Source organism: Balearica regulorum, chromosome 2 (assembly GCF_011004875.1).
Source record: "Balearica regulorum gibbericeps isolate bBalReg1 chromosome 2, bBalReg1.pri, whole genome shotgun sequence".
NCBI classification, from domain to species: Eukaryota; Metazoa; Chordata; class Aves; order Gruiformes; family Gruidae; genus Balearica; species Balearica regulorum.
The window spans coordinates 115,262,647-115,273,984 of NC_046185.1; the positions used below are offsets into that span (position 1 = coordinate 115,262,647).

An 11,338-nucleotide genomic window follows, 5' to 3' on the forward strand; every position below is an offset into this window, starting at 1 on the left:
CTGGATTTCAAGGCTATTTTTGATGCAATTAATTTTTAAATCCACTAAACAAACAAAAATTTTATTAAAATTCGGCCTTAACATTACTATTGGGCTGAAAGAGTGGAAAAAATCTAAAATACCAAACAGGAAATGAAACACTTTCAGAAAACACAACTGGATATTGAGTATCAGAAGGAAAAATTTCACTGCCAACAAATAAATCCACAAGCATCTTCCCACCACCCAGCCCCAGTATAATCATAAGTAAAATTAGATAAATTTGGAGAACATACTTCAAATGTAAAGTTGCACCTATTGACAGTTTTATAGATGCAGTTATGTGAAAACAAGATTATTCAAGAAATACACTTTAAAAACCCCAACTATTTACAGGAAGGCTAAGCATCAAGCAGTAAATAACTGAAAGGAGTAGAGGAGACTATCTGTCTGCTTTGCATGCCCACACAGGCACAGAAAAGATGAATGAATTCATACCTTAGCACCAAGTTCTACAAGCCAGTAAGATCCTAGAAAACCGTGAATGAACAGACAAGCCTACACATTTTGCAGAGTAATCTACCTAATGTTCTTACAGAAGTCATCTACTATATGATTACTCTTGTTTTGATTTCATCATGCAGTTTACTTAAGTCATTTTTCATGATGATACTGATGATTCTGTAAGAGCAAATTCACTTGACCCGTCACCTTTGATTTTTCCAAGTCAGACTATAGCTGAAGTCAATAAATCTCTTAGCTAAAGAAGATATCTTTATAGTATTTAAATAAGGCACACGCTCCTAATGTTGCATTTCTAGAACTGAACTGAAATCCCTTTGGAGTTAAAAAAACAAAGCCACCAAAACCCCCAGAAACCCAAAATCAGTAAGAGGGTAACAAAAAGCAGTCATCTATAGCATTTAGAGCAAGAAATTAAGAAACAAAACCACTACATGAGAGTTGTATAGATGCATGCATGCCGAGAACTCTTAACACATGTAGTTCCATAAAGCAGCTCTGCTACAACAGAGCAGGTAAATGAGTATAAATGCTAGTATCCAACAATTACAGTCATTATTAGTCCTTGGTTCTCCAAAAAATAAACCATTGCTGACACTTGGAGTTACAGAAACATACATTAACCAAAGGAGTCTTCCCTTTGCAAAACGTTTGAGAGACACTGGCAAAAACGTGAGACAGAGAAAACTAAATATTTCTGTACTTAAAGACGTGTTCTTTTTAGTGACAAAAAAGCAGAGTAGGAGCATAATCTAATCAGGTAACAAGTCTAACATCAAGTACGTACAAGACAACCACAGTCAGTATTCTACAAAGGAATTTCTTCTGCAATGTGTAAGCAAGCTATTACCATTCATGGATTTTAGGGCCACAGTGAACTGTCATGATTCGTTAGTACATTGCCCTACACAAAACACAAGTAAAAATAACCTCTCAGCAGCTGTATCACTGCAGACATTATTGTCACATACTACTGTTACTTCCCATGTCATATTTCCTGAAGTACATGCCTGCAATTTACTTGCTGTCAGTGAAAAGAATAAAAGATGACAAGAAGTATAGAATTAGATTGCAACTTCAGAGCGAGAAATACTAAGATCTAGAGAATATTCACATTTGATTGGATGTACTGGAAGTCTGAGAATTGACCACAATGTATGAAATAACTTTCCCATTTTAAATCTGGGACTAAAATAAGGTATTTAAGCAACAACTCATTAGTCACTATATCTTTACAACCACATTTTCGAGAGTAACATTTCTTACACATTCATAGTCAAATCTAAAGAAATCAAAGATTTATCAGAAGGTATTATTTTTAAAACATAGCTCACCTCTGGGTAAAGATTGAACCTTTGTAAGGTGTTAATCACTAAAGGATATTCAGTTAGTTTGTCATTCATAATTGCCCATACTCCATTCCAAAACGATGGTGCCTCAATAATGATCTTGAAGTAGGAATAATAAAGACCCTACAGGAGAACAGAATCATTATTTATGATTAAAAAGGTCACTGTTGCTTCATGAACTGCCATATACAAGCTTCATTTTTAAATCAAATTTTCTAATATAACAAATAGGACAAAACTATTCAAGATGACTATCCAGCTTTTCAAATTTCTTCTATTAGTGCCACTGAAACAGACAACGTGGGTTTCCTTCAACCTTGTTCCATAGGACATCTGGAAATCTCTTGTTTGGCCTGGTAACTATGCACTAGCATAGTATTTCACAACTCTCAAAATTAAAGCAGCCAAAAGGTGTATACATTTATTAATTAACATTTATTAATTAAAAAATATTTTTAAAAAAAGATGCATAATGAGACTGTAATTGGAAGTATGCTAAAAGGTTCTTGTAGTTTTATATTTTAGGTCCTCTAGAATCATATTTTTAAATTGTATTTTAAGTGAACTGTGAAGAGATACATTGATAGTGATCAGCTGCAAGACACAAAAATGCTCTGCGTGTAAAAGTCTAATGCATGTTAGTTGCAAGATATCAGTATGTTTACTTATCCAGAAGGTATTAAGAAATTTTGGAAAGCCCACTATCACAAGATTACAGAAGTTTTCCAATCACTGAATTTTTATTGAAATATAATCTAACCATTTCCGTGCGAAAAGCCATTTCTCTTTCTAGTGTTGACAGGTGAGAAAAATGACGGTCATTTTCAAAAAGAGTTGTTATGTGACACCTGTTAAGAAATAATAATAATTAAAACTGAATAAAGAGTTTTAGAACCTGTACTAAGTCATACATACCAAGGAACAGCTGGCAAAACATTCAATGAAGACCCAAAGTTTATTTACAAACTGCTCTTTTATTTTACTCATATGGTATACCAACATTTTCCTCTATTCAGACTATTTTAAATGGAAAAAATATGAATCCATAGAGCATTTGGTAAATTGTATTACATAATTCGCTGTAATACCTTAATGCATTTTAACTTAAGTGCAGACACGTAAGGATCAAAACTTTAAGGCTATCAAGTCTACATATTAGGAAAGAAAATTCAAATATCTGACAAATTAAAAGAATCACAGATTAAAAACTGGTGAAAATAAGGATGCACATACAAGTAGTGTATGATTTTTCCACAAAAATCTTCCCTGGCTTGTATTTTAACACAGTTATCTACCATTATATATAGACATGCTTACTATCGAAAGTATATTGAAATAAAGGTGCAGCTATAGGAAAAAAAATAGCCAGGAAAAACACAAATAATTTTGGAGGTAAAACTTGCAGTTTCCAAGAGGAGCTTCCTCTCCAGAAAGGATGGAAAAAGAAACAGAGCAGTGCACATGATTCTGCTTTTGAACAGGAATTTGCAAGAAACAAACTACCAAAAAATCAATAGTTCTTTTTCAGCCAGGAAACAAAAACAGAGTGGCAGAAGCTGTTACTTTTTATCTCTGGAAAAGCAGCTGGTGAAAATCACTATAGAAGACATTCTATTTCAAGTCTATACTACAGAAAGAAAGGGTGAGGATTAGGATGGAACCTGAAACACAAGGATTACATTGACAAAGAGTAGTTGAAAGACCGTTCTTCTGTACACAAAGAAAACATTGGTCAGACTTTTCTGAAAAGGTTAGAGAAAAGGTGACAAAAATATCTAAGAAATTAAAGCAGAATCCAAATAAGCAGAACATAGGAGAAAGTTAAAAGTCCAGGTAAATCCTTTTAAAACCCACTGAGGGTAAAAAGGTCTATTAGTGGAAATGCACCTGAATTTGTATAGCTAAGCAACAATTTTCCATCTGGAAAGCAAGCTTCACTCTTCACTGAACAGGCTTAAGAAACCTTTCACATCAGCTTCATGAGAACAGAATTATTCATCTTAGAGACAACAATTTGGTTTTGAGAGGAAAAATCTAAATATAAATTATTCCAATAGCTTGTCTAAATATAAGTCAAAATGATATTTTCATTATTTTTAAATATCATATTACTCTCAAGCAATAAATTTAACCTTACCAATGTAGGACTCCTGCAAAAACAGCTGCAAAGGAAACAAAAAGTGTCAAGTTACTGAAATATTTAAATCATTGAACATGAAATCATGTTCTTTAATTACAGTACTACTTTAGAGGTGCACAGAAGGTACTCAGCCTCCAGAGAAACAGACGAATAGGAAAATTTGAATTAACTTTTATGGCCAGCTCTTTGAAAATCTGAAATTATGCTGATGGCATTCAGCAGTAGGCAATGTTCTCACCTATATCCTGCATCACTCAAGTTGATCCATCAGAATCTAATGCACCCATTTCAGCTATCAATAGCAAAACTGAATTATAACCATTTTTTAAAAATAAGCATAAATATTTTCAACATTTTAAGATACCTGTTGTGACTTTTCACTCAACTCCTCCTCAGATTTTGGCTAACAGACAGCTCATACTAGGGCCTGATGTATGCTAGAAGCAGCGCTGTTAGGTCATAGCAAGGGCAACACATTGGCAGGAGCCGGTGGCGAGAAAGGGCTAAAGGTCATTATGCAGCTATTATCACCTGCAGCTTGCTGTCTTCTGCAGCCATAATCCTTGCATATTGATTGTCTTCAGAATCTGCTAACTCATGGAAATGGTATAGACCAAACTTGCAAGGTGGAAGGTACAAATACATCAGCTTATCCATAAAGTTTTTAAAACAGATTCAGCAGCAGCTAGACTGCTGAGGCTTTCAAGCTTCCCAGTGTGATACTGGGGACACCTGCACCATGATGGAAGTGGAAGCATGAACACTCCCACCATTGGCTACCTCACTAGTTTGCTCATAGATGTACAAGTTAGGAGTTACAAATTAGGAGTTGTGAATTAGAGAACTTGTGAGTTAGAAATCTCATGCCTTAAGTGATGAATTTAGTGAATTCCCATGTTAGGCTAGTCTGTACAAAGTGAACTGAGCCCTTGCTTACTGTGTTTGTTTTCTTTCCTAACAAGCTCATAAAATAAAGTTTAATTTACAGAGTACATAGTCCTGTAAATTTGAGAAATCCAAACGGACCGTGACAGCCCACATAAATCTAATCGAGACTATAATTACTAAAAAGGTAGACTCTCCATGTAATAACATTCCATTTGTCCATTCGGACACTATTGCACTGTTGCACTGCAACGACTGCACTGTTGTCACATAGGTACAGAACAAGGGAGGTAATTTGAGGGACAAAGGGAAAAGACAAATGATGATAAAGTGGTGGGTAAACAGTCTAGGTCTCTGACTTCTTTAGCACGTCAAGATCCACAGAGAGCAGATGCCGCTCCATTTTGCTTGGGCAGCACTCACAACACACCCAGAGCTCACCATGGAAGCAAAGCCAGCATGAGTGAGGGATAAAGGGTAGGCATTTAGAGTGACCACAGTGCTCCTTCTAGATTGAAGGTGTCTTGGTTGCCCTCTAGGCACACAGTGGTTCTCTGACATAGAAAGATCAAGTAGGCTGGTTGCCTTCAATCCAAGAAAATCTTTATGGTTAACGAAGAGCCCTCTTATTCACACAGGCTATACAGAGCAGAGAGAAAGTGGAAAGGGCAACCACCCTCCCTGCTTACATCCAGCTGGAGCTGGAAAGGTGCTGAGCACCGTGTCCCTCTCCAGGGTGCTGATCTGTGCACACACCTACAGCTTACAGGCACTCGGGCATGGCCCTCTCTGACCACATGCAACAGGTCAAGTTGCTAGCACATAGGTAAAACTTACATCAAATGCTTGCACATTGATGCAGAATATAGTCAGAGAGTTAGCGAACGCACGTGTGTTCAGACTGCATGTTACATGTGTATGGTGGTGTTTCTGGAAAGCAGCAGGGACAAAAGAAAGAGAAACACCTTTGCAAAACCACTGAATTTATGTGGAAGGGGAGTGAACTGAATGTACACTTCATGCCCTAGTATATATTCCCAAACCACATGTTCCTCCAACACAGAGCCTGGAAGTGCTGCTGCTGGCATTACTTGTTATCGTTGTCACCACAATGCTGCTGCTGGCAATACTTGTTATCATTGTCACCGCAGGTTATAATGCGACAAACTAATATTAAAAATGAGGTTCATAAATGTAAAGTTTTGTATACAAAGATGTGCGAGATAAACTGGGTAAGGCAGAAAAGAAAAAACCCATTATCAAAGGGAGAAAAAACGTTTCCTGCCTGTACAATTTAACATTTATGTCAAGTTACATACTTCACATAGTAGTTGAGGTTGTACAATACCACACTGAAACTTCCTTAAGAGTTTTTCAGCTCCGCTTCAGTCACTGAAGTAGTTTTCTCGAAGAGAAGCCTGGATTTCAGTTAGAAAATGAATACCACAAGCTTTCATTTAAAACTTTACATTTTTACACATACTTTCTATAAGAAAAATTCACCAAAGAATTGCTCAGTATAGTTCACGTTAAGTGGAATTTAATGTCTTAGGAAAGTTTCAGGAGCTACAGATTTGGGTTTTTTTTGTACTAAGGACATTTACATTAGTTCTCATGGAAAGCTGCAAAATTCCTTTTTCAGAAAAGCAGATATGGATATGATATGGAATTCCAGGTAAGCACATTAGCTGTATCAGCAACACAGCAAACCATATTCCATTAAAAAACACACATTTTGCAGTAATTATATGGACAGAAACAGAGCAGTCCATACCTTTCTTAGTTATTACTTACTGAGTCTCACATTTGCACAAGGCATTATTTCATTTCTCAGCAACATTTCTAAGATTCCCAAAAAGATTAGATGCTGAAATGCATTTACATATACACATCTCAATTATAAAAAATACCAATTTTAAGACAGATTATTTGTTAGATAAGAATATACAGTAAAGTCAAAATAAATGCACATTAGCTACCAGTACTGTTCGTGATCTCAAATTCATGTGGTTCCAAATAAGCTGAATATGCAGTATTTTATTGTTGCAAATAAATTATCTATTAATATCAAAATTACATTTCAGATTCAAAATACTACTTTTTTCATAGAGAAGACAATGTATTTAAATCTGATTCTTCCCTTCAGTAAATGTATTAAGTGTAAATACATTCAGTTATTTTGGAGAATTTCATATACATTTTTATAAAACTTCACTATCACTCTATCACAAGTATAAGACTAAGACCTTTTATAATTGCACAGCAATTCATGTAATTACTTATAGTTCAAGAGACAATGTGTTTAATTCATAGACTTCCACTATGAGTCCAAATCAGCATTTTTCAACAGACTGCATCCAGACTTACATTAAGCTAGTTTCTGATGGAAACCATGTAGATCAGCTCTCCTAAAATTACCGTCCTTTGATCCCATTAATGTCCTTACTGGGGAGGGAATTAAAGAGAGGAATACTAGAGTCCTCATGCTACAAAGACTTAAACAGCTACCGTGTACTTGAACATGCAGATGCCATTTTCTCACCCAATCTAAGAATCCCTAAAAGCAAAGCATATGATCAGATTTTTTGCAGACTAGGGCTATTATGTAAAATCTGATAGTTTATTCTTCAGATTTCCTGGTTTTGCCAGTGTTCTGTTCTAAGAAAAGCAACATGAATGGCATATAAAAAGCATTCTAATTCTGGAAATTAACTACTGAAGAATAAAGCCATAATACACAGAACTTATTTACCAAAAGTACAACAAATGCTGAGATAATGTAATGCAACAGGATGTAAAACATACTAGAAACTGATTAATACTTTGCAAGTATCCCCCAAGTGACTAGGTAGGAATACAGCAGAACTGGGAACACTACGGAATGTGCAAGCATTGACAACTTCTGCAGCTTAGTCAAGATGTTTCATTGTGAGAGTCTGTGCAATGTAGAAAGGATGTCTTCAAGAATAAGGCCTCAATTCAATGGTCATTTTAAAAAAAACCCAACATAATAGAGCAAAGTGTTGTATAAGAATGTCCTTGAAAATCTGACAACTTTATTGTTGCATGTAAATTGGAAATAATTCTCAAGAGAAAAAAATCCACACCCTATAACAAAATTAGCTGCAACTGTGGGAGCTTCTGTTTTTAAAATCCGGACCTTAAAGCTCAAGCAAAACAACAACAGAAATTCAAATACCACTAAAACTAACTAAAATACACTATGTCATATTTAGTATATATACATGCTTTGCTACTGCAAATATTAATAGCAAAAATATTATGCTATTAAGGGTTTACTCCTATTAAAAATATAAATATCTCCCTGAAGTATTTAATTGGCTATCTGGGTTTCACACCCAAATTCCAACTCCAGAAATTACAAAGCTCTCTATCTAATCTGCTCTCCAATTTCAAAGGCAGGCATTTTTCAATTTTGACCATCAGTTTAACATTTCTGTTTCATTTAAGTAACTACTAGTCTAGGAAATGCTGAATAAACAGAGGTAAGCAAAACAATTCAAGAACAGTTTATTCATCAATTAGTTTGTAAACTAAGGGTTGTTTCCCTGCTACTACTTTGCAATGTAATTCATCAAATTGAAGAAACTCCCTTTGGCAACAAGGACTACTGGTAGCATGATTAATAGTACCAGCATCTTTGGAATACTCTGACAGTCTTTTAATATAATACCTTTAAGAATATATCTAACTGCACATCTGACAAATATGCTATTATTTAATATTTGTTAACTTTAGGAATTTATTTATTTAATTTTGAAAATACTTTAGGTGCTTTTTCCAAGACTTTGGCCATTAATCATTTTATTATTTACTCAAAAATATTCCCAAAGATAACAACGTCTGAATTTACATCCCCCTACAGTTGTTCTCTTACCCGCAATCCTTCCAAAACAAGCTGTTTTGATTACATAACTTACTAAGAGTTGCTTTTCCCCCCCCTAGAAATTAATGACTCGATAAAAGAGATACATAAATATCTAGACAATTATTTTCCTACAGATTTTCTGATACCACATCAACTGCTACAATAACAGCTTTACAAAAGTTACAAGGTAGGAAGTTATTTCCTCTCCCTTTACAACATAAGCTATGCTTATTTGTTTTTCCAAGCTATATTTCCAAATAGATTTTGATACAGTTTACAGTTCCCGAGAAAGACAGGTAAGAAGAACAGTGTTTTCCCCTGACATATTCCTTCTACTTACCCAGAAGGAAAGTGAGCCATATCTTGCTATCAGCTTTTACAATGAAGGCCTTTCTGTCATCAACAAACACTGTCAAAAGAAAACAAGTATCTTAAGCATCAATTAAGAACAGCCTCTGTAAAAGGAAATCCATTCGAACTCTGCAGCATTAGTTTTCTGTAAAAATCTTGACTTCAAAAATGCTGAAAGACATTTCATACAGCAAGTTAGTAACTACACGTAAAAGCTTTAAACATCATACATAGACTATTAAGGCGGCTACACGAATCATCAGGTTTTTAATTCCTGAAATAACTTCTACAAAATAACTTCTCAGAAGAGGACTTTGTAGACATGTTATTGACAAATTTGCTCAAACTGAAAGTCAGACTTTTAAAGAATAAGCAACCCTCCGTCCCTTCAGCAAAGCGTTACCAAGAAATAAGCCGGTCATGCCATCGCTGTAAGATGAGCTAGTCAACGCGATTAGAGAGGCTGTTTTAACAAGAGTTAGTTACACAAACAGCACATTTCTCCCTCAAAGGATGCTAAAGTGGTAAAAAGCCCTTTTCATGCCCCTCGGCCCCGATTCTCGCCGATACCAGTGTGGCTCCTGTCAGCTTTTTTTGTTTGTTTTTTTTTAACCTCCTCCCGTTGTGCCAGGCTGGAGGACGGGCACGGGAAGAGCGGGAGAGCAACCGGCGGCCAGCCGCTGCCCCAGGCAGTGCCGCACACAACCCTCCCGCCTCCCTCCGGCGGGGAGACGCCGTGAGGCCACAGGGGTGCCCGCTTCACGGCCAAGGCGCTCCGCTCCGCTACCCCCCCGCCCCCGGATCGCCTTCCCGAGGAAGGAAGGGCGTCCCGGCGCTCCCCTTTCCCAGGCGGTAGCGAAAAGCCACCCCGTGCGAAGGGGGCTTTCGCACCGTGCCGCTGCCCGTTCCGGGCAAGTCTACCGACACCCGGAAAGAGAGGAGGGAGACGAGACCGAGCCCCATCCCACTTCCCCCGGGCGGAAGGGCTGCCTTCCCCCCCGGCCGAGCGGGGGCAGAGGGAGCGGGGTGGCTGTCTCCTCTCAGCCCCCACCTCACCTCGGAGCCGGTCTCTGCAGACGCGCAGGAACCTCAGGGGGCCGCGGCCCAGCACGTCCCGCTCCCCCTCAGCCGCGGGCCCCTCCCTGCAGGGTCTCTGGGGGTCGCTCCTGGCTCCCCGCCGGCCGCCGCCTCCCTTCCGCATGGCGCGGGCCCCGCCGGGGACCTGCCTGCCGGGCGAGTGCGGCGGGCGCCCGCGGCCGCTCCTGGGGCTGGCGCCCGGCGACTGGTGCTGCTGTTGCCCGGGTTTGAGCGGCGGCGACTCTTTGTTCCTGCCTCTGGTCGGGACGACCATCTCCGCATAGTCCCCACCGGGGCCAGGGTTGCCGCGCCGGAGGGAAGGAGAGGGGAGGAGAGGGGAGGGGAGGGGGCGGTCCTCAGCGAGGAGGTTCCCCCACCCCCGGGCGGGGCCCGGAGGCCACGGGACAGAAACGGAACCGGCGGGCTCGTAGTAACCGGGCGAGGGGGCGGCCGGTCGTTACTCCGCCGGGTTGCGCCGCCACTGCCGCCGCCTGCTCCGCCCGGTTGGCCACGTGGGGGCGGGGGCGGCGCTCCCCGGCGGGGCGGGTAACGGCTCCCAGCGCCACTCTCCCCCGCTCCGCCCCGCTCCTCACGCACGCGCCGCCCCGGAGCCCAGCGGTCGCGCGGAGCCGTTGCTCCCTTCCCCTCCCCCGCGCCACACGTGCTGCCTGCCCCGCGCGCGGGGCTCCCGCCGGTTCCGCGGCCTTCCCCAGGGCCCGCGCTCGGGGGAGGCGCGTGCGGGAGCGGGGCACTTCCCGCTCACTCCCCCTCTGAGGGACGGCCGCGGTTCTCCCGCCGGGAGGGGCTGCCCCTGGCCCTGCGCTGCCGTGGCCTCCCGTTCCCTCTCCTCGTGTCTTCCTCCGGTGTTTCTGTTGCCTTTCTCTTGCCCGTTCCGAAGCCGTTTTGCTTTGTAATTACCATCCCGGTCCAACGTGCCCCCAAAAGACACATCTGTGGAGTCCTCCCACCCTCAAATTTTAACTGCCAGAAGGTGACTTGGCTGTGGTGCTGCCGTGTCCCAGCGGCTTCCCGGCCACAGAAAGCACCCCCTGTCCCTGCGTGTTTTGTACTTTCTAGGTGGGTTTGCTTCATCCGTGAGCCAGCGATGTGGCAATACCCCCGTGGCCTCTGCCACGGGCGGGAAAG

General features: G+C 40.6%; 1 protein-coding gene across 2 annotated transcripts in view; it reads right to left on the reverse strand.

Moving 5' to 3' along the window:
- The window catches only part of DPY19L1 (dpy-19 like C-mannosyltransferase 1), a 50,764-nt gene extending 40,056 nt beyond the window's left edge, over positions 1 to 10,708 (reverse strand). Inside the window, exons 1-5 of one of the 2 annotated variants that reach the window (XM_075745416.1) lie at positions 10,172 to 10,708; positions 9,105 to 9,173; positions 3,988 to 4,012; positions 2,611 to 2,698; positions 1,836 to 1,973 (exon numbers count right to left, since the gene is read on the reverse strand). In XM_075745416.1, coding sequence (XP_075601531.1) covers positions 1,836 to 1,973; positions 2,611 to 2,698; positions 3,988 to 4,012; positions 9,105 to 9,173; positions 10,172 to 10,466 — 615 coding nt within the window. In that variant the 5' untranslated portion in view covers positions 10,467 to 10,708. Of the gene's footprint in view, positions 1 to 1,835; positions 1,974 to 2,610; positions 2,699 to 3,987; positions 4,013 to 4,521; positions 5,093 to 9,104; positions 9,174 to 10,171 lie in introns of those variants that run through there. The other variant, XM_075745417.1, reaches the window with a different exon arrangement.
- Positions 10,709 to 11,338: the final 630 nt, after the last annotated feature.